Source organism: Pieris napi, chromosome 7 (assembly GCF_905475465.1).
Source record: "Pieris napi chromosome 7, ilPieNapi1.2, whole genome shotgun sequence".
Classification (NCBI taxonomy): domain Eukaryota; kingdom Metazoa; phylum Arthropoda; class Insecta; order Lepidoptera; family Pieridae; genus Pieris; species Pieris napi.
This window is the reverse complement of record NC_062240.1, coordinates 11,989,645-12,014,437: the sequence shown is the minus strand read 5'-3', so window position 1 is coordinate 12,014,437 and position 24,793 is coordinate 11,989,645. Positions and strand designations below refer to the sequence as shown.

At 36.9% G+C, this 24,793-nt stretch overlaps 1 protein-coding gene across 1 annotated transcript; it reads left to right on the top strand.

Annotated features, from left to right (window-relative positions):
* Nucleotides 1–1,102: 1,102 nt before the first annotated feature.
* LOC125051278 (rho GTPase-activating protein 100F) lies at nucleotides 1,103–23,852 on the top strand. The gene is made up of 22 exons (XM_047651489.1): nucleotides 1,103–1,130; nucleotides 1,216–1,358; nucleotides 1,821–1,904; nucleotides 2,361–2,459; nucleotides 4,141–4,417; nucleotides 4,773–4,902; nucleotides 5,412–5,573; nucleotides 6,155–6,295; nucleotides 6,409–6,545; nucleotides 6,968–7,421; nucleotides 7,485–7,570; nucleotides 8,007–8,134; nucleotides 10,231–10,333; nucleotides 10,773–10,913; nucleotides 11,369–11,625; nucleotides 12,211–12,396; nucleotides 13,156–13,378; nucleotides 13,960–14,160; nucleotides 14,845–15,126; nucleotides 15,901–15,981; nucleotides 17,586–17,698; nucleotides 19,261–23,852. The coding sequence occupies exons 1-22, from the start codon at nucleotides 1,103–1,105 to the stop codon at nucleotides 19,759–19,761; spliced, it is 3,957 nt and encodes a 1,318-aa protein (XP_047507445.1). The 3' UTR covers nucleotides 19,762–23,852.
* The last annotated feature ends 941 nt before the right edge of the window (nucleotides 23,853–24,793 follow it).

Below are 24,793 nucleotides of genomic sequence, written 5' to 3'. Positions count from 1 at the left end.
TTACCACGGAGAATGTTCATAGTTGTTAGGGTTAATGCCTGTAGCTGAGTTTCATCATCGAACGTTGAGGCAGAATACGACATTCCATCCGTATCACCTCGACATCCGTCGTTCCACAACTGAGCGATTTTTATGGCAGTTACTACACGGCCAACCAATGTTCCGAACCAATTCGACTTAAGGTTCTTTTAGAAAAGAGCGTACCAATTCTTCAAAGTACTTGCGAACGAGGTAATGTCAGTGTCTATGGGCGGCGGGATCACTTAACATCAGATGAGCCTCCTGCCTGTTTGCAAAGATTAAACTAATAATAACTTTTAGTTTTAGATAGTTTTATTAAATTCGATGTGATTATTAACATCACAATCCTTTCAAACATTTCGACAACAATTTCACAACCTAAGAGAATGTCAACTTTTATCAACAAATGTTTCTTAATTTATCTGGCTTCAGTTACCCAAGGAAAAAAATTGTATACAAAAAATAAGAACAATAAATAATTATTTATATCGCAACGTGACCAGAGAGGAAGAATACTTAATAACATGATGTAACGGATTTATTATGCTTAAAAATTATGGGGTAAAACTCATTCGCACGGTAAATGGTGCGGTCTATGAATGATCTAGGACTCCTGGATGTGTTTAGAGAACGTCCAGAATGAGTCTCCATCACGTTTAGTCTTGAACTTTGCCTTTTACCTCACTCCTAGTCTTTCCGGCTCTATTTCCTCATCTATCTACGTCACCTTTGCTTGGCACAACAACACATCCGCTTTCTTGTGGGTTCCAATCAAGCGCCTGCTTGTGAATATAATTGGATTCCCTGGGGGATATGGGCTATCCAATTTAACTTGCATCGCTTGCCGTACAGGTTAATTTGGGTTGCTCTGGTTTTTTTTTATATATTCAAAATACGGCGAAGACAGCGGTTGGCTAGAAGCCGGTGCGAGATATCGTTAGTGACCTTCCACGTTTCAGCCATTTAACACAGACGGGGCGGTCTATATGTGAGGTGACGTAATTGTTTTGGTAAGTTTTAGACTCAATTGGTTTGTTGCCATGACAACAAAACGTATCAACGGTCAATGGTCCTATATGTTATGTATTTACCCGACGTTGTTAAGAAAGGTTAGTGGCAAAACGACACTTATCGACGAATCGAATCAACATCATATCCGAATATTTGGGATGCTCAATTTTTTTTACGTTGAAGTGTTAATTGATGTATTGTTTCAGGAGAATGGGCGTGCGGCGCCGGATCTCACGGCGTCGCCGGGCCGTGCTCCGGCCGGTCCGCCGCAGCCGGCGCGCGCGAATCATGCGCCGCCCTGCGTGCTGCAGCCAGATTTTAGGAAGGTATATAATCTTTGCCGCATTATGAACAAAAAACCAGTGGTTAATGATGGTCTCAGAAAATCTTATTACTTACGTATCTGCTTCTAAGAATTAACATTTTGTTTTTTAAAAGCTGCTTCATAAATATTGATTTATGATAAATATGATTGAAGTTGAACCACAATCATTAAAGTATGTCTTTTGCTTATAGAACATTATTATTAAGAAGTTTATACAGGAAATTCCGTCACACATCATTACTTAATAATCATTATTACTTCTCTGTTAACCGTACGCTGCGTAATCTTTTGAAACTACATAATACACAAACAAAGCAACTGTTTAGATAAATTATTAGATATATCCTTCAACCAAAAACTTGTAAGCAAAGCTTCCGCAGCTTACACAAACCAAACACAGAAGCGGTCTTTACTTAAACCAAAACTACAAATCACTTTGCAAAGCTTAGTTGAAAACTTACAGGTATCTGGCGTGAGCAATGAAATATTCAGACAGATTGAAATGGTGGAGAACGATCACGACGCTACGACGGCCGCGGCGCTCGAGGTAATAAAATTCTAGTAAAACTATTGGTTGTCGATTTCTAAATCTCTTATATATTTATTGCTTTAGAATAGTATAAAAAACTACATTTGTCATAAGGTTATTAAATGTTTTGTGTATATTATTTATTTCAACACTTTAATTCTGACAAAACATTATTTAATTCATTAGCGTTTATGAATGCTTTTTAATCGTATTAAGACCATATATAACGTACCATAAGCCTCAATCTTCAATTGCAAAGTATCAAGAGAAGTGACAAGGAAATAAGTGAGCTCATATTTCAAGTAGAAAAAGATATTGGTGTATAAAGCTTCTTCAATAAATTGAATTTGATTTTTATTGAACTTCAGTGACGTATACATAAATGTATGGTCGATTAAAATAGCGGATAAGTCTATAAGGAAAAAGGGTCAAGAACTGAAGGCCTGTGAGTAATTGCAATATTGATTGTTTCAGGCGGTGGAGCGTCGCGGGGAGATGATAGTTCGGATCCTTGAGGTGAGGCAAGTGGGACGAAATAACATCGAAGCCGCCAAGAAATTCTTCTCTTTACAGGTATTTAAATCATTTGTTAGAGAAGAAGGTATTTTATTGTTTTTATATGTTTATATAACTTGTAACTAAATTGTTACTTACTGAAAAAATAAACAAACGTTTACGTACGCGTACGTTTAAATGTAATTTAAGCGGCCATATTTTTTTAAATTTATTATGAAAACTCATTCAATATAAATCTTTTTGCTAAATTATCTGTTGTCTGTTACTGTAAAATTATTTTCGCTGTGATCATCAGACAACTACTATAGTTTAAAATAAAAAAACAAATGAATAAGCCTGTACCTTTTGTTTGAATTAGCACAGAGGTTCTTGCGTATGGCAAAACTAGCTAGAAATAGCTGTAGTCTTATTAATAAATATATTGTAGCCTTAAAAATTTATCGTCTTTGAATAATTCATTTTTTTGAATACGTAGAAAAATACACGTGTCAAAACATATAATTCGTCAACTAAAAATAATAAGGAAATCGGTCAGTAAGTGTGTGCCGGAAGTAGGTCTGACCTTACCCGCAATATGGGCAATATTGCGGTCACAGCTGTAACCCTGATCGACTGGGGAAAACAATTACCGTGTCACCGATTTCCATGTCCTGTATTTTCTATAATAGGGTGTTTATATATGTAAATAATACCTCTTAAAATTCAATAATATATATCAAATGGTACCATAAAAATGTACTTAAAGAAAAGCTCACAGAAACACCTCAATTTTCCTTTGCAAATGAACCCTCATATCCCCATTTATTACCTTCTAAGACGAGCTTTGAGAGGAAATTTATTCATCGATATTTACATATTCTAATTTACTCTAAAAACAGGTAATTTCACTCCCTTTGTTGACCTGAATATTTTGCTCTAACCTAGTACAGATCTCGATGAAAGAGCTCTCACCAGACAGATCTATTGTTCAGCTTGGCCTAGATAATAGGGAATGCGAATGCAATCTAGACTAGCATTGTTAGGATGCGTACTCACAGACCGCAGCCCGCCTAACCAAAACTATGTCATATTGCTACGAGATTGATTTTGCTGCGGTCCCATCGACTATTTCCTCAACGTTATTAATAAGGCCACAAAGAATTATTATGAAAGACAAATGAAGATGCCATTACAGTTGACGTTTTAAAGCAGTGTTACCCAACGGGGACCACGCCCCACTGTGGAGCAGTTTGATTGTTAAGGCCATTCGAAAATTAATTCAAATTATCAATTATGTTTTGAAAATTTACTTACTGTGTTTCGTTAACAAATTGTAGTAATTTCTTCGTAAAACCTATCATTTAAGTTTCTTAAGTGAACAATTAAAATTTTTTATATAAACATTTATGTATGTTACATAAGAATTTTAGAACTTCGCTAACACTTTTTTAAAGCGCTCTGTCATTTTACTGTTATACCTATGTCGATTGATCATTCCGTTATAAAAGGTTCTCCAGGATGGCTGTGTGGGGTGGTTTTTTTTTGTACCTAATAGATGGAAAACGGGTAGGACTCTCTCCTGATGCTAAGTAATACTGCCGCTCATGGACACACACATTGCCAGAAGGCTCGCAAGTGCGTTGCCGGCCTTTTAAGAATTGGTAACATTGTATTTTAGATATGAGAGCATATTGTGTAACAACATTAAGCACTGGTTACCAGCCATCAGTTTTACTTAGAAGAATCAATCATTTTCCAGGATTCACGACATGCAGTCCAACTAGTAGAAATCGTCAAACGACCTGGCCAAACTTTGGGCTTATATATTCGGGAAGGAGACGGTGGGGCAAGGACAGATGGAGTATTCATATCTAGAATAGCGTTAGAATCTGCCGTTTATAACAGCGGTTGTCTCAAGGTTGGAGACGAGATCCTAGCTGTTAACCTAGTGGACGTTCGACGCATGTCATTAGATGACGTTGTAATCATCATGTCGATTCCCAGAAGACTTCTACTTTGCACCCGACAGAGGAAAGGTAAATAATAATCCCTTGGTAAATGTTAAAGCCTGTTTGTGTAAATAAATTCGCTCCGAGCATATTTACATTTCGTCGTAATATTCCATGATTTTCGCTTGTGCAGTGAATTGTTAGAGATAATTTTGTAAATATTGATGCGAAAGTAACTTATTGTACTTAATGAGGGTCACTTAAATCTTATTGTATTTAATATATTTTTGTTATCCTGTGATAGAGATTACTATATATTAATAACTATGGATACGATGGTCTGTTCTCTGTCTTCTATTTTAATTTTCCAGAATAATTTATCCATCATTGTATAATCTAAAAAATGATGGCGAAGGTGAAGTTAATTTTTATGTCTGTTTAGGAAAATCTGGACCGGGATCACCATCAATGCCCAGAACTGAACATAAGCCACCACCAGTTGTCGTGCTGAAAAGAGATTGCAGGGATGATGACGACAGAGATAGAGATAGAGTCGATGGACTTTACTCACAGTAAGTTGTTTTTCCTAAAGATAGGAGTAGACTCCACCTGAATCCTTGTTTTTTAAAATAAAATATGTTTATTATGGAACATAAGATACAGGTATCACTTATCACTTTAAAAACTCTCGGTACTCTTTTAAAATAGCAAATTATCAAACTACACCTATTTTAAAACAAATATCGCAAATTAATTAGAAGTAGCCTGTCTAGCATTAGCATTTACATTCTTTCCAGATTCTTCCCCTAATATTTTGGTGCCGAATGTATTGCGTAACGAATATGATATTTTTAGTAAATTTAAGTTGTTTTGAAGATACTTTTTGGTTTTCTGCATTATAATATCATCTGCATATACATTAGGTTATATCATATAATTTGCAGCAAACATTTGCAAATAACTAACGTAATATCTACAAATACCTTGTTCATCGCTAGACCAGAAAAAAAACCGTTGTAAAAGTACCTGGTAGTTCAACTAAATGATCTATATGCGGATGTGACACCTATTTTAATTCCAGACATGGTACGCTCCGTTCAACGGGGGCATCTGGCGGAGTTCGACCTGTGGGAGATGGTCGCGAGGAAAGAAGTCGCCTGCAGCTGGGCGGTTTGTCTCCTGATTCCACGCCCCTCGACTTGTATTATAATTCCAGACCACCATCGGACCATTCTACATGGAGGTATGTAAAAAGTCTTCACAATCCTGTTTGTTACCTGTTTAGGCACTATATGTATTGAACTCAAAAAAAAAGAAAAAAAATAAGTGGCGCTACAACCTTTTAGGTCTAGGCCTCAGATTTTTGTATCGTTTCCATGATAATTTGTCAATCTAATAGGCAATTAGGTGATCAAGGTCGACTTTTTGGTTCTAAAGCAAGCCGTCGAGCGAAGGTTAAAAGCGCACATAAAAGAAGCCGGGGATCGAACCTACGACCTTCGGGATAAGAGTCGCACGCTGAACACTGCTCTTACCCAAAAAAAAAACTCTCTCCAATAAATCAATAACAATATGTAATTGTACCCGTATCATCTTCACGTCCTTCGTACTGGCAGTGTGAGTGACCAAAGGCAAGGTCACTGTCATCAGATGAAGCTCCAGCTAGGTCCCCCCCAGTACTATTAAAAAATGTCATACATACTTCATTCAAATAGTTTCCGACACGCTTCGAATGCTCCGTCTACTTCAAACCTATATAATTCAAATAAACTAGTTCACTGTTCGTGTTTAAGTTTTAAATTCTAATTAGTTATTTTGTTTTAGTTATCGCCCACCACCGCCAGTTATTACAGAACAACCTAAGTCAGGAGCTACGCACTTCGTGCCATACGAAAGATCTTATCCAAACACATTGGAGAGCTTAGCTGAGAAGGTTCATTCCTTCTATCCAGGAGAAGGAGGCAGGTAAGAAGTAAAAGAGGCTTTACTTATAAAGTAAATAAATAATAAAATTGTAAGAACATATGGTATAATGTTTTTTAAAAAATATTATAATTAAATCTTTTTTTACTTCTTAGTACTAGGTTCGGCGGCAGAGTGCCCAGATCTGGGTCGGAACAGCAACTGCCTCGTGCAGAAACTCATTCAGATTTCGGACGGCATTCTCTGCTGAGGTCCAGTTTGAAAGCATCTGCCGCTACAGGTGCAGCTGGTGGTATGAATAAATCTTGTATTTAATAAATACACTGACTTAATAAATAATAAGGTTTCGGCTAAAATAAAGAATATATTTATTTAGATAAATTAAATGCTATTTTCGTGTATTTATAAATTTATTTATTTCGTAATCCTATAGCTAACAAAAATTATATATAATAACAAACAATTACACTAAAAATATAGCCAGAGATGGAATACCTAATATTTACATACAAAAAGGTTTATAAATTTACAAAAAACTATAAAAATATGTGTTGGTATGAAAGTGTGTATAGTAAGTATGTGAGGTGTGCTCATGCTGCAGTAATTTTACGCTATGAATATGCCTTAAATATTGGTCGTTGTATGTCCGAGCTGCTGCTGATAATATGCTCAATTTCCACATTATGTAAATTTTATAAGCACATATTTTTCCAGCTTCCAGTTTGTCAAGATACAATCAACGTTACGGTGGCGTAGGTATGCCTGGTCTTCCAAGCTCGGGACTTTCGAGTACTGGGCTTACTAATGCCGGCTTAGGCCCTGGTCTTCCTTCGGGGCTCTCATCTACCGGTCTAAGCGGTTTAACCGGTTCCAGCTTAGTTGGAACAGGACTGAGTAGCGGGATTGGAACTGGATTATCAGGATCCGGACTAAGCTCCACTCTCGGAGGATACGGAACGACAGGATTAGGACTATCCTCTTACGGAAATAAATTCGGTACTTCGAGAAGGAATCGAAGCCTGGACTACTCCTCGGATACAGAAGCCACTGCACCCACAAGAACGCCATACTATTCGGGTTTAAGCGGCTACAGAAGCAGCACGTTGGGAAGAGATATAGGATCAAAGTTTAATTCGCTCCCAAGAGACGTACGAGGAACTGGCCAAAGGTGAGAAAGTCTTTGGAATTTCATGAGATTTATCCCATATGTAATTCTTATATGATTTCACAGAATGGGACTGTCAAGGCGAGCTGGAAGTGTCTTGCAAGACGAACCTGAACCGCTGTCTTCTCGACTAGATCTACGTTCTTCCAGAGGTAAGTGATTTGTTTTATAAATAACCTCGTTTTGAAATCAAGAATTATGCACGTCAAGGTATTTGTTTTCATTTTAATTTGAACATCAATTGGGCCTCTTCATTAAATGTTTGCACATCGACTCTTCGTTCGGAAACGCGTTTTTTTTTAAAAAAAATTTTATTGATTTCGATAAAATTTTTATTTAAGATCCATCAGAGCAGCAGGTACATTACCAAGTTACTCTGTTCCCAATAAGTACCGATAATTGATGCCGTCTTTACATAGATCTTTTGTCATTTATACGTGGATCTTTCATTTTCCTATACCGTGAATGTCGCTGGCTTGGGACTGAAACTATTCAATACTGATGTCAATACCAGAGTACCAGGTCACGAGGTATAAAACAAAGGTGATATTCATTGTATTGAAGTAAGTTTACCCTCCTCACCGTCAGTGTTCACATCGGACGAGTATCGCGCCTGGCTGTCCAGAGCGCCTTCCACCAGTGCTCTCTACGAGAGTCTGCGGCCACGCTTGCCTACCCACTACTCGGCAGAAAATATACACGATGCGCTGAAAAATGTAAGTTTACGATTTATTTATTTACACCGATGTTATAACTTATCCGGACTTGATATTTGCAAGACTAATATTAGATATAATTCTTAAGATATTTTAAGAAAAGCGATATTTTTTTTGTTTCTATTGGGATTACGATGTAAAAAAAAAATATGTTTTTGTAATATTTGCTAATATCTCTATATATATATATATATATATATATATATATATATATATAATTCTCGTGTCATAATGTTCGTCATAATGTTCGTTCCCATACTCCTCCGAAACGGCTCGACCGAATGAAATTTTATATTCATATTCAGTAAGTTTGAGAATCGGCTACTATCTATTTTTCAAACCCCTAAGCGACAAGGGGTCCACCCCAAAAAAAAATTGGTATCTTTTTTGTTCTTATTTTTTTATGATACAGCATACAAAAATACATACATCCCCTAATTTCAACCCCTCTACGATTATTGCATGAGATATGAAGTGATGAGTAATGTAAGTCATTCCATTATTTAAAGCAGGTAGTATGTCCGACCCCAGTAACTTTAGACCAATTTCCGTACTACCTACTTGTAGTAAAATATTTGAAAAAATTATATTAAATCAACTGGTAAGTCATTTTAACGTAAACAAATTATTACATAATAATCAGTTCGGTTTTACCAAGGGTCGCTCGACAGCCGATGCCGGTGTTGAGTTATATAGATATATAATTAAGGCTTGGGAGGAGTCGCATGACGCTTTAGGTGTTTTCTGCGACTTATCCAAAGCATTTGATTGTGTCCAACACGAGACCTTAATCGGGAAACTCCGCCATTATGGCATCAAGAATACCGCACTGAATCTTCTGACTTCCTATTTACACGGAAGAACTCAGAAGGTTGAAGTGAATGGTAAGAGGTCCTCTGGGTCGGCAGTAGATATGGGGGTACCACAGGGCTCAATTCTTGGCCCTTTCCTCTTTCTTGTTTATATAAATGATCTACCTTTCATGGTAGAGAGAAAACATCAGATAGTTTTGTTTGCTGATGACACGTCCTTGATTTTTAAAATCAAACGACAAATAACAAATTTTGACGATGTGAACAATGCTCTGTCTTCGATTGTCCATTGGTTTAGTATGAATAACCTTCTACTTAATGCAAAAAAGACAAAATGCATTAAATTTTGTGCAAAAAATTCAAGGATTATGGATACTAGACCAATTATAAACGGTGAGGAAATGAATCTGGATGATACAACTGTATTTCTCGGAATCACCATGGATTCAAAACTTCAGTGGTCCCCTCATATTAACGGATTGGCGAAGAGACTTAGTTCTGCAGCCTACGCGGTTAAAAAAATTCGCTCTCTAACTGATGTCGATACAGCTAGACTTGTTTATTTTAGTTACTTTCATAGCTTAATGACTTATGGCTTATTATTATGGGGTCATGCTGCTGATGTCGAAAGTATTTTCATCCTGCAGAAGAGGGCTATTCGTGCAATCTATAATTTAAAATGTAGGGAATCTCTTAGAGATAAATTCAAGGAAATTAATATACTTACCTTTCCCTCGCAATATATTTATGAAAATATTATGTATGTATACAAAAATAGTGATAAGTTTACTAGAATAGAACATACGCACAATGTTAATACACGGAACAAACGCAGGCTGCAATTTCCCCGTACTAGACTATCTAAAGTTAGTAATTCTTTTTTGGGGAAAGGGATACTCTTCTTTAATAAAATCCCAGAAGCTCTTTTATCACTGCCTTTCAATAAATTTAAGAAATGTATTAAAGAAAAGCTGTGTAAAAAGGCTTACTATAAAGTCAACGATTATCTAATTGATAAAAGGGCCTGGGACTAGTGCTAGACAGGCTACTTCTAATTAATTTGCGATATTTGTTATAAATAAGTGTTGTTTGATGATTTGCTGTTTTAAAAGAGTACCGAGAGTTTTTTACGCCGGCTTTTTCTCTCGGCCTACACCCTCTGTCTTCTTTGCCGATGAGTAGGGATGCCTTCAAATTTAATGACGTGGAATAAGTGATACATGTATCTTACGTTCCATAATAAACATATTTTATTTTATTTTATTTAAATTGTTCTTTTGACAGATGGAAAATGCAAGTCGCTACGGTTCAACACTGGGATTAGCTGGTCGCCGCATGGAGCGTCCCAGGCACTTGCCAGCAAGATCTCTGTCCTCGCAACAATTAGGTATTTTTTACAAACAACCTAAGGGAAAAAAATCTGAGATTTCGCAACAAATAATGTCTCAAAAAACTTTAATTTAAAAAATTAGCTAAATATAGTTTTTTGTTCTAATCATATTAACTTTAGCTTTACATTATAAAAAATATTAATCAACGCTTTTGTATTTTAAAAATTATCTAACTATAGATACGTATATGTATATGACGAATAAAACTCAAATGTGTTGCTAAAATATGTATTAAGAAAAAACATTTAGAGTTTGTGATTTTACTTGAAAACAATTTTAATCCTATTTCTTTTACAATCAAAAATATTTTCGATATAAAATGTATATGACAGTCCAACACTAGCGTCTTTTCCACAGAAAAAACAAATTAAATTGATAATTAGTAATATAAAGAATCTAAGCTAAGAAATATAATTATAATTATTTATTTATAAGGACCAACCGCTAGTGGATCACCATCAGCTCGTCGCGTGAGACAGCTACTGGAGCTGGGTTCGAAATTCACGTGCCCCAACCCCAGCCCGGTGCCCACACCCGGGTCAAGGCATCAGAGACACCTCGATATAAACCCTAACGGTACGGCCATAGTCGTCAGACGAGTAAAAAACATCGTGATTTTTAATTTCCACAACTGAGCGTTTTCTAAGGCAGTAATTGCCGCACTATGTGAACCAGCTGCCCTCTGAAGTATTTCCGAACCAATTCTAAATAAGGTCCTTCAAGAAGAGCGTTGCAAGTATTAAAAGGCCGGCAACGCACTTACGAGCCTTTTGGCAATATGAGTGCCCATGGGCACTTAACATCAGATGAGCCTTCTGCCTGTTTTCCTCCTGTTTCATAAAAAAAAACAAAGTCTGATTTCAAAACCAAGCAAGGCAATGTATACAATAAAACCATTGAACTTTCAATTCAATGTATTAAAATGAAGTTTCATTGATTATCTGATTTCTATATCGGAATCTATATTCGAAAATAGTTCTTTAATAGATAAAATCTGACCTTTTCTATATTTAGTCATGCTTTTTTTACAGAATTTCTCAAATACAAGATTGAAAAGCCGGGGACTGGTTTATCGACATCTATGACTGGGTTATCTCGTATATCTGGGGGTGTTTCGGGGATGTTATGGGTGCATTTATTAGCCGGAAGGGGGTTAAGGCCTGCCCCCTCGGGCTCTTCGCCCGGTTCTCCCCCGTCGGGACCTTTAGCCCCACCGCAGCCCCCGGTAGCTCCACGGGACTTGTACTGTGTACTTGAATGCGATCGAGTACATAAAGCTCGTACTGTGGTAAGTGTCGCATAAGTAGTTGTTATTGTTTTACTTTATGTACTGTAACCGCCCAATGCGGTATCCTTTGTCTTCAGTGAGATATTACATATGTAACTATGTATATTGTATATGTTAATGAGTATATAATACGACAATTTACATAAATATTAAAATAAATTCAAATTTATACGAATTTATTTATAAATAATCTTACAGCTATACATATTATTAAAAAAACACTTAGACAATATACAAAGCCAAACACAGATATGTTAAACACAATATACGAAACAGAAAAAGTCAATTAAGTTCATGAATAGATATAAAAAAAACTAAAACTAAACTTTAAACAAAGTACAACTTAATATTTTAAATAAATAATTTTTTTACTATTGCTAAATAAAGCCAGTCTTCCCGCTTTTTAAAATATACCCGCTTTGGTAAGGTGGAAAATATCAAAATCTTTTTAATATGAATTTTTAGATAGCTAAAACCCGGCGAATTACGCAGATAATTCCGAGCTCTTTAGTAGCGATAGTAGTAAGAATTAAATAAGAAATTTTCAAATGATAATATACGTTTCTCTCATCTTCTTTCCTTCAGGTTCGTACCGGAGAACTTCAGTTTGATTGGGATGAGTCTTTCGAGCTAGAACTGGTGGATAATAGACAATTGGACGTTCTGGTATACTCTTGGGATCCTCAACACAGGCACAAGTTGTGTTACCGCGGAGCTGTCACCTTGCCCGATCTGCTAGCACGGTCTTCCTCACATCAACTGGCGATAAGGGTAATGTTTTTTTTTAATTTAGACCCCAAGGAAATGGAAACGGTTGAATAAGTACTTTAAATTTAATGTTATCATGAAGTTCAAGTATGTTCACTATGAGAAACTCAAAATTTCATTCGCATTACCTTGATGGCTTGATCCACTTTTTCGCCAAATAGCGAACTATGGAAACACGATCTTCAATTGTTTAAAAAGGAACATACTACTTCCACAAAGGCCGGAAATGTACCCACAAAAATGGGTATCCTTGGTGTGCAATGACTGTCATTTTTGGGCTTCCTGTAGGCTTGTTTCCTATTAAAAAAAATATGTATTTTAGCATTGAGGAAAATATTTGTTATAATCAACATAGATTAAGACGAATTACTGTAACTAAAAGTATGAATAAGAAGCCAAACGGAAATAAATTAAGGACAAAAATTAATTACTTAGTATTGTCTTTTATTGACATAACCTAATGTATTAAATAATAATAATTAATTAATTAATTAATTTTTAATAATACATAACTTCAATCCGGTTATAAAGTGTTTTCTTTAAATTCATTACTTACTAAAAACCATCATATTCAACGGTCTATTATTCGGACTCAATGGACCGAAACCGGTAGAAAAAGATAATCCGCTCCAGACGATTTCTTGATGACGACCACGTATAACGATGAGCTGCCGATTAAAGAGAGAGACAGATCAAATTCAAAGTTGTTCTTAAAACATTCTATATAAAAATCTTCTATTAATTTCAAAGTATATATTTCAGATGGAACCGCGTGGAACGCTTTACGTCCGCGTGCGACACACGGAACCACATGAGTTATTCCGCCGAAGACCCACGCCATCCCGTCTTTCCCCCCCACCTTTATTTGGGGCAGAATTAGATCAAGTCGTTGCAAAGGAAGTTAGGCCATCCCATGCCCCACCGGTGCCGCTCATCGTCAGGCGGTGTGTGGAGGAGATTGAACGACGCGGATTGGATATTATAGGTGATAAAACCATTAACTATTTTTAGTTTAAAAAGTTCTTCATGAGCGAGTTACAAATGTAATTTTAAATCTGTTCAAATTTTTTTTTTTTAAACAGTCTTGTGTTACCAACTGGACCAATCAAGATAATTATAGAATTAAATAAGACTGAAGAGCAGTGTTGGCCTAGTGGCTCCAGTAAAAATGGACTTTCTTTCTATGTGCGCATTTAAGATTCAATCGATTGGTGAAGGAAACCGGCTTGCCTCAGACACAAAAAGTCGAGAGCATGTGTCAGGTACAGGAAGCTGATCACCTACGCACATATATATAAAAAAATTTAACGTAAAACTACGCTACTATAAATTCGCCTCTTAACATTATATTGTTTTTTTAAAACATTAAAAGTGTTATGGAAAGCAAAAAAATTCCAAAATAGCCCTGAATATTCCGTCAACTTTTATATCAATTATTTATCAACAAGAGAAAATATAAACACATTTTTAATATGACTTCTGAAGCTCCTAAATGAATTTCAAATGTGGTGTGGAACCCTTTGTACTATTGGCATTTCTGTTTTTTTTAATGAAGAGTATTTCCAGGTCTCTACCGTCTATGTGGATCTGCGGCTAAAAAGAGGATACTGCGTGAAGCATTTGAGAGAAACGCTCGTGGAGTCGAATTGACCCCTGACTCTGTTCCCGATATCAATGTGATTACGGGAGTACTCAAGGATTACTTGAGGGAACTACCGCAACCACTGTTCAGTCGGTGCTTATTCCAGATGACGTTGGATGCTCTAGGTGAGGGAAAGAAGACGTTATGGCATATTCCTGTATATTTTCCGTTTCTTTATTCTTAAACACACATTTTAACATATTATAAAGTCAGGTTTAAATCTATTTCTTTAGTACAAGTACAACTTAAAGACAAATTTCAGTACTAACAATAAAGAAAAATAAAATTAAAAATTACAACCCACGCGTACACTTGTCTTGAGCCGACGAGCGTAGTCACTTTACAAAAAATTACTTGGTATAGTGCGCGCACTATGAAATGTGTTCGCTTTGGTAGCGGTAGCAAGACTGAGCGAACAACGAGTATGTCCGCGTCGACACGAGTCCACTACGTGTACAGTGTGCGCGCACACAAGTGTACAGTTAAACGCGAAATTTTCTAATTTGGCTATTGTTCGCTTGAGTACACAACATTTGTACCGTACGCTGTGCCACACTGTGCCACACAGTTCACACTGGTGGACCTTTATACATACAACTCCTTCATTTTGGTATGTCTCACTATTAACTTTTATATATTTTCTTATGTACATCATTTAAAAACTATTATCCACGGAAAAATTATATTTGTATACAACACTTTATAAATTTACGGTTTAAATTGCTTTTCCATTCCATTCCAATTTATGAATAGACCTTAATCCTCAAACTTTTTAAGAAATGTTCATAAGATTCACTATATCATTACAGGAGTATGTCTACCAGACGATAAAGAAGGCAACGCTCGACTTATGGCATCAATAGTGGAATGCCTCCCGCGTGCAGCACGGGCGACTCTGGTCTTCCTGCTAGATCACCTGGCTCTTGTAGTCGCAGCCCAGGACCGGAACAAAATGTCCCCGCAACATCTGGCTGTGGCCCTGGCGCCACCACTGATGCTTCAGTCGCAGCCGCCCACAGAGCTGGACTACCAGCGACCGATACACGTGCTACAATGTCTTCTACAAATCTGGCCAGCACCGAAACGTTCAGGTAATGTTGTCGTTCAGCCCCAATAGCTGTAACAGCTAAGTTCCAGAAACAAGGACCAGAAAGTTAATGGGGGAGGGGGGAAGTGGAGAATGAAAGACGCTAGAACGATGCCTTGAGTTGTGATTGGTCAACAGCATCTGTCATCTGTCAGCTGTCAGCTGTCAGCATTAGCAGCAAAAATAATAGACAGTGAAGCAGATATCGTTCCTATCTCTTCTATGCTGACAATATTAATATTTTTTTATTATTTGTAAGTCCTAAACCAACATGTTTGGTTAATGCATACAAAAAAGTATGTTTTCATATATTTTACACACATCCACATCATATTAGAACACACAAAGTTCAAACTAGCAAGGAAAAATTAATCCAGCAACCAAAATTAAAAAATCTAAATTACAATAATTATGGATAGTAATTAATATTTTGCTGACTTAATTTCCTACAATACAAAAGAAAAGCTTAAAGTTAGATATTGTTCAGTAACAGTCTTAGTGTTCTATAATGTTTGTACTGTGTTCGTGTAACAGAGATACCGCACATTATATTAATTACACAAGGTTTGTTCACTCAAAAATAACTAAAATAAAATCGTTAAACCTCATTAAGTAAGAACGAAGATTATTTAAATAATAAATAGTTAATTTAACTGAAAATTATATGTGTGGTCGCGTGCATTACTTTTGCAAAATCTAAATGTGTTTTTGCTTTGTGAGAGTATCTTTTTAATTTTCAACTCAAGGCCAACCTTAACGCATGTATGTTTGTAGACAGTTCGGCGCGGAGAGCCAGCACTCGGGCCGCGTGGAAACAGAGTCAGTGCGTCGCAAGTGGGCTCAGCCACCCTCCCCCAAGGTAATCTCTAATCTAATCTTTTTTTTTTATGGCTCTGGCACGATTTGTGCATTAGCCAGCGTCAAGTATAGGATTTTTTTATAATTCGTGCTTGTCTTTAGAAATTCGACCGTGTCCTCCATGTACGGATTAGGCACTCGCCCGGTACCGCACAACCCTCCCAAAGGCCGAGAACAAATTTAAATTAAATTAAAACTTGCCCTCGAACCGGGAATCGAACCCGGTACCCCTCACCTAGCTGCCACTTAATAAGACCGCTAGGCTATGAGGCCCTCTATTTACTAGTTACTTTTAAACTCAAGATAAGACTCACACCGAACTCCGAGATATACTGTAGTGAAAATATATTAAAGACCACAGATCACAGAGTTTCGGAATATAAAGGCATATATTAATTATTATTATTTTTTAAACTGAACTGAAACTGTCTGAACATAAAAAAACATTGTAAATATTTACCAACACACAAAATATATACAGTTATTAGAATATTCTTAACCTACGTAGTAATAATAATAATTAAAAATTGATAAATAGAAAATTAATATAAATTTAAAAGTTTTTTCCCTGTGGCTAGGAGTACCTTTAATGCTGGCAGCATTTTCTCGCTGTATTGCAATTTTATTCGTTGAGCTCTGGGGTCATCGGTACTATCTACGAGGCGCCACCTTAAACCTTTAATTAATCCCCTGTGAAAGTCTCCAAAGGGAACAAAATCAATGTTGGAGAAAAGGCTTTTATATCGGAGCCGTTTTGTTATTAATAAATTTTGATCACAATATCATTAACTAAAACACTTAAAACATCACTTAAACACTTAAAACATATAAACCCTAAATTCTTAAAAAGCCGGCAACACACTCACGAGCCCTGTGGCACTGAGTGTCCATGGGCGACGGTATCACTTAAAATCAGATTAGCCTCCTGTCCGTTTGCCCCTGTTCTATAAAAATAAAAATGTGTGCATGTACTAGGTGTACACACGTAAGAAGTGAAACTTCTTTATGACCTTATTTTTCGAAAAACGATCTACTATATGCAACTTTACAGAAATTGGTTAAATAAAGTTAAATTAGATAAAGTTTAACAAAAGGCTTTTTTTATCATAGACATGAATACAAATACAATTATTTCATTTTAACTTAGTACTGTACTACTATGTAGTACTAAGATTATTACAGAATTTCATTAATTGTAATAGAATTATTAGTATTACTATCATTGTTATCGTTATTATATATTTTTGTTACTAATGGCTTCGAATCTCTTCGGATCAACCGTGGTAGGGACAAGAAAAAGATGGCGCGTAACCGAAAAATGTGACAAATGTGTGTAAATTTTTTTCCAACGCCGATAAAGAAGTTTGACTTCAAAAAGCAACATGGCGCGTAACCTGCTACAAAATTTCTCCCATACGTCGATAAAGAAGTTTCACTTCAAAAGATGGCGCGTAATGGAAAAATGTGACGCGTGACGAAAAAATGTTACACAAAATTTTTTTCCAACCCCGATAAAGAAGTTTCACTTCAAAAATACACATATTTTTGTTATTCATTTTATTGATTTAATGCATATATATTGAATGAATTGAGTGTGACCCTCAGGCCGAGTTCCGCCCTCAGCCAGTCCATATCGGCATCCAGCGGTAGCATCAGCAGCATCTCCGCAGCCAGCTCTCTCGGCTCGGCCCGGGGCCGACCGCTCGCCGCCCGCACATGTACGTATACTCTTTACATTGACAAATATTCAATACATTACATATACGGGACAATATATTTAATATATTAGGTACATGGTTAATATGTAGTTCATTCCTTTGAATGTATTATGACAGGGACAGCGATGCGATCAAATTATAGGTGTTTTATTCATTTTTTATAACGTTTATCTTTTATTTTTTTCAACAAATACATAATAAACACATCTATCCCAAAATAATCATTTCTTACACGCACTATTATGAACATGAAATCTTTTTTAAATATTTATACAATGGAATCTCTATAACTCGAATATGAAGGGAAATGGAAAAAAAATCGAGTTATAAGTTTTCGACTCAACAATAACTTCGAGATACATATGATTTTTTCTGCTGAAATTTATGTTATTGATTTTATTTTTCGAGTGTATGCAATTTATTAATGTATTCATTCATTGCACGAGTACAAGACAAAAACATTTATTTTTAAACATTTATATTGCTTTTATTTCGGGGAATTCCAAGTAAGACGTCATTATATTTTACTAACTACGACTTACGGAGTCTCCTTTTTGAAATTAGAGTTATAAAGACTAAATATGTTTTATCAATTCCTTATAGGGTAATTACATTTTGTTCGAGTTTCAAAGTCTAAATAATTCGAGATATCGTGTATTTAGGTTTTCAGCGGAAGGGAATGACAGTTTTTTTCGACTTTTTGACTTTACGAGTTTCGAGTTATAGAGATTCCACTGTACCACGCTTTACGAATCCAATACGATAAACGAACTTGTGAAATGAGGAAATTTTAAATGCAAATGTCATAGTAAAAATATTTGTGACCCTTAATGAGTGATAGAGAAAGTTTTAGTGTATACGAAATGAAGTTGTAAATTGCAGTGTAAAAAGGTTTCGTTGTTCAATCGATGTCTTTCATTTACAAATACATAAACATTTTTTATGAATGAAAGTATGAATGAATTGACGCAGTGACTCTCTGTAATAGTCTAGCTGGACCTCTGGGGTTTCACGTCACTTTGCGCAGACCTACTTTCAAAACCAAAATAATATCTTGTCAGCAGGCTTAAGTAAGTGTGGAGAATTTCAACTCAATACGCATGTAGTAGTAGATCTAGCTGCAAGACACACAAACCTACACAAGTGTAGCTCATGATTTGTAACGGAAGAGATGAGGTAAACCATTTCGTAAATATCACGACCTCATATTTCCTAAGACTAAGCGTTGGCCTTTATGAAATGGTTTATTATTGACCTGTTTTTTTGATTATCCCAATTTACAGCTAGCTTTAATTTTAGTTTGTCCCCTTGCCTGGAGTGCTAGGTTACTTTAATTAGGTTTGGTGCTAATTAAACGCGTATTTTTTTGATTAAACTCATCTGACATCACGAATACAATATATGAATGTTTTTCAACTCATTATGATTGCTTGGATACAAAACTGATTAAAGTTCTGCGTATTATTGTGTAATAAAGTTTTTAAAATAAAGTATATCTGGTTCATACCTGACTGATATGATAGCAGTGAAGGAGAAATGTGACCCCGTGCCGTCGGTTACAGGTTCTCTCATCAGCCAGGGCCGGCCCATATCGTCCGCAGTCGCCTCTGCGCGGCCCTCTGCCCGCTCCTCCTCGCTCCCGCCAAGTGACGGTCTCCTCTTCCGGTTCGCCCAGTAGCAGCTCGGGCAGCCACAGTCCGGCCGACACTATCAAGCACGGCGGGTCCGTCTCCTCAATACTACGACAGCCCGAGAGGACCTCGCCCAGGAATTCCCCTCGTCACTCCCCCCGGGCCTCGCCTAGAGATTCCCCGCGGGGCACGCCAAGGGATCTGACGCCGAGGGAGACGACACCTAGGGACACGCCCCGGGAGAACGGGTCCCGCGAGTCGCCCCGTTCCGCCATCCCGGGCACTTCGGCCGGGCTGGCGGTGACGCTCAACTCGGCGGGCGGCGTGAGTCCTCGCTACACCTCCACCAACCCCTTCCTGCAGCAGTACGACGCCGAGGAAGAAGCCGAGGCGTGGCACTCCGCCGACATATTCTCCTCTACGCACACATAGTGCTCATAGCGAATTGAATTTCCTAGTCAATTTTTTTAAAGAATCGAAAGAGTTCTGCTCTGCTGTATATTATGTTGTTCGAACGTGCGTTCGTGAATTTGTTATATATAGCGAGTTATGATGTATATTACGGTGAGAATGTTCGCGCGAGGTTGTCCTCGCCGACCGCTATCGCTCCGCCCCGTAGACGCTATGTTGTATTGACGTATTGTATATTGTATATAAATGAATACGTATTTAATGTAGGTACTCTCCAGTTTTGTACCGATAGGGCGGCGCTCTGGCGGACGGCCGCAGCGCTACACGCATCGTCCCACATATCAGAGACTGGCGCCGTCGACGCTTCCGAGCCAGCTGAACTCTGGAGCGTCCACGGTGCGCCAGTCAGTAAGTCGAGTAGGGAGAGTGTATCATAGATCGAGTCGGAATCGTCTTGAGACTGAGACCATATCAGAGTACTTAGCTCGTAGATACCTCTCGATGGACATCCGTCGTAGAACGAGCGATTGCGTCACGAACGTCTAGAGGCACGAATGTTATGAATCTTTCAAATATTCCAAGTATTCCTTGTTCATTATTAATAAATTAACTATTATACATATAAACTATATTAAACTAAAATAGTGTTAGTGCATTTTTACGAGTCGCTGATTCTATGAAGGAACGGATTCTTCATACTAAACGGATCGGTCGCAATCTCAAGATCTGGGATCATATTTGCGAATTATTAAATTCCAAAAATCATACATTACACACATATAGTTTACAGATATAATTATCGAGCGGCAATCTGTTTCTTCCAATTGCAAACGTTTTCTACTGTTTACAATTATCTTCAAATTGTTGACTGTATTTTATTATCTTGTTGAATGGATAGCTAGTGTTATTGATAATACTGAATAATAAATTGGGATTCGCAAATAATATCTCTATTCTTATAGCTGGCGTCTGCTAGACATATAAGAGTGGCGGAAATCGACCAATGACAGCACTGATTAAACCCTCACTGCCATGATTGGTCCATTTTAAATAGTTATGCATATTATTACAATTACACCTATTAATATGTCTGTCGGAGGCACTCAGGTTTCGTACTGATTTTGAGCAACACTTCAAGACGAAGTTTTGTTACTGTTTTTATAATATAGTTGCACAAAAGACACGACTGAAATGGGACACAAGGTTTTTGATACTTTACCGTTTTACCCTTTTTCTCATTTTGTGATATACTAGATGTTGCGTTGGAACCTCGCCTTTTATATGAATGTAAGTCTGTCCATGAATTCCTATATTTCGCTTAACCTACTATGAATACTCGTTTTTGGCGGAATTCATGTTCGGAGTAGAACCTTATGACGACACTTTACTAGGCTCTGCTGAACACAAGAAACTACTGGGGATCTTTCAAAGAGTTTTTTTAATCTGCAGACCAAGTTAACATATAGTTTAAACTAATATACATTGAAATAAATAACTAAACTTAACATAAACTAAAATATATCAACCCTTTAGGCAAGGTACCGGAGATACTAGCAGCGTTCCCCCTTTGAATTGCTAGACTAATTCTTTGACCGAGGTAGCTGCCAGATCTTCGGTCTCCTGTGATGTCGACATAAAAAACATGACATGTTTAAACTTGTCAGGTTACATTTTTGTATCTGGAACTAATTTAAGCTGTCCTGCGATTGGTCACTATTTTCACTAGCTTTCAGGGTACATCTAAGTCACATACAGAAAACATGTGTGCTAGTTATGGTTTTGAATCGTTCCAAATACAAGAACAGGAAAGTGTATTGACCGGCGTTAAGACCTGGAAGAAATGGAAGGCCCCCAAATAATTGATTTCTACCACTTAAAACGTTTTCCTGTTCACAATACTTTTGCAATTTCGTTTCTATTGTGTTCGGTAAAGCCTGAACGGGAAGACAATATGATTTTAGAATCTTTATAATATCTGATATAATGATTTAACTGAATGAAATCGCCTTCGTGATTAACCACATGAAGTAAATTAGCATTGCCATATACAAATAATTCATTTAGCTTACGAAAATTGATAGCTTTTAACTGTTCAGTATACATACTTGTTATTAATATAAGTAGTTTAACATAATATTGTTACCATATATGATATTTACTTCACGTGGTACTAACGCATATAACAATAACACTGTCGGATATTAACCATTACTTTGTCTGTTTTATAATTACTTGTATTTTAAAATCTTTATGGATTAGCTTTTTAATTGAATATTGGGGGGGATTTTTAAAGTTTGGTAAGTGACAAAAGCACTTTAAAGAAATCCGACAGTAATAACAATAGAACCTGAATACAGAAAGGACAAAAAAAAAATTCGGGTAAAATAAATGTATCCTTTAGCTTTATGTATTGTCGTTAATTGTTAGTGTATTTGCAAATATTCAACGTATACATGGGAAATAGAAAAGGAAGTGTTGAGTAAAAATGATTACTGACTCAAGTCATAATTCAGATTCTTATTAGGCCGCGTTTTATGAATAAATAATATAGACTTTAAATTCCGAAACTGTGAATTTATATATATGAAATTTAATATATTTTCTCTCCAGTATATCTCGGAGTTTGGTGTGCCTCTTAGCAAAGGCCTCTCTAACCCTTTCCACTGTTCTCTATCTTTTGCGACTCTTCTCCAGTTGTAGCCTACTGTTAGTTTCAGTTCGTCCTCCCATCTCTTGCGTGGTCGGCTTCTTTTTCGTTTACCGTCTCTAGCGTACCATTCCGTTAATATTTCGCTCCATTTTTCATGGGAGCTCCGTAGCATATGACCCGTCAATCATCATTTCATTTGGTCTATCTTCGTGAGAATGTCACACCTGTTCTAGGTCTTATGTCTGCGTTTATTTGTTTGTCTAATTTTCTTATTCAGAAGAATAATAACAAATAAATCTCAGGGTCCTCTCTGTATCACAGTATCTGTTACCATAGATTAATATAGTGTAAATAGAGACTTGAAGTGTCGCTCGACGGCTCGTAGCCGCGTACGACATTAGTGTGTAGTGATGGGACACGGCTTCAGTTGGCTTGACGCGCGGTTCATCTGAGAGGGCACTTGATACTAAACGATCGTGAGATTCGCAGCAGTGTATATGGGTGTAAAAATCAAATTTGAATTCTATGTTAAGTGTAATTTATTTGCGTAAGTGCAATTTTATTAACACTATTGAAATTTAGATGTTTGCGTTATTGTAAATAATGTGTGACTTGAGATTATGAGATTTATTTATTACCGAACTATTTAAAGACAAAAGCATTAAGACAATATCGATAAAATGGAAGTTAATCGCTCGTAGCAACGCTACGCCGTAGCTTCGTAGTGCTTACTTTTGACTGTATTTAATAACGAAATTGGATTATATACAATTTTATTTACATAAATATTGTTACGATTGAGTTGACTAATTATTTTAAAATTGTTGTTGAATGTCGTAAATTTTATGTAACGTAGAGAGAATAATTTTATGTGTTAACTCGGCTTATCCTAACAAAGCCTTAGTGGAAATTGTAAAGTTTGTAGATATTAATTTTGTACTATGATATTTAATATCTAGTAGAAACAGGATTACCTTTTGTAAAAAATCCTTAAGTGTCTATACGAAAGCGAACAATGAAAGTCTTTGTGTAATAGTTAATTATTCTGCAATCTCATAATCGTGATTTAGTTAGAAAATAAGTTTTAGCGACGCCGATTATCCAAAAACTCCGATACAATTGACTGGTCGTGCCAAATTTGAAATATATATTCCCCATTTTTAAAATACGATCACAGGTCAATGCTATAAACAGAGCAATAAAGAATATAATATAAAATGTATTATTGTAAATAGTGTTTAGTTTTATGATTTGTGGTATTTGTATTGAATAGATGTTTATGAATAGCAAGTTCGCCTCTCACGTTGATCCCCGCGGTATGTTTGCGTTGCGGGGCCTTCAGCCCTAAGATTATATCAGTATTTCGAAAATTTGGTAAAAGTAGTAATACGTGTACGTAACGAGCACGCCGCCCGAATTGTAACGGGTGGCTGAAACAGACGGAATAAATAATACGATGTTACTAAGACTTTTATTTACGTTATATTTTTATTTAAGAATAATATTATAATAATTCATTAAAAACTTCTTTAGAATCTATTTTAAATGTTCGTTTTGATACACCTTCTTGGAATCAAGCATCGCTTCCTGTTCGCTTTGGCGGATTAGGAGAACGCAAGATAACAAGTGTAGCTCTTCCAGCGTTTCTCTCATCTGCTCACAAATCTAGCAGTGTGGTAGGTAAAATCCTTAGATCTTATTCTACAAACTACGAGATTGCGGATTTAACAGATGCAAGAAACGCGTGGATAACATCCAACCCAGGCTTGAGTTTGCCTTCTAGCGTCAACTTTCAAAGGAGTTGGGATGATCCTCTTTGCAAATGTGAATTCAAAAAGTTATTAGGTCACATTCCAATAACAGACCGTGCAAGGTTGATGGCTGTGGGGTCTAGGGAAGCTGGACATTGGCTTAATGCTTATCCTTCGCCAAACACTGGCACCCTTTTAGACCCTGAATCACTTCGAATTGCCATCAGCCTCCGCTTAGGAGTGCCCATATGTACTCCCCATAAGTGTCCCTGTGGTTTTGAAGTAAGTAGCCTTGGACACCATGGCCTACACTGCCAAAAGAGTGCAGGTTGTTTTTCTCGCCATGCCGCGCTAAACGACATTATAAGCCGCTCTCTTGCCTCCGTCAATGTTCCAGCAATTTTGGAGCCAACAGGCATCGCAAGAGACGATGGCAAGCGGCCGGATGGAATGTCTTTGATCCCTTGGAAAATGGGACGGGCTTCAAGTATGGGATGCTACCTGTGTAGACACCTTTGCCCCGTCTCATCTCCTTCGGACAAGCAAAAAAGCTGGCGCGGCCGCAGAGCAGGCAGATAATAACAAACGGCACAAAGTCTTTCCTGCAACTTCAATTTTGTTCCCTTTGGAGTAGAGACTCTTGGGCCGTGAG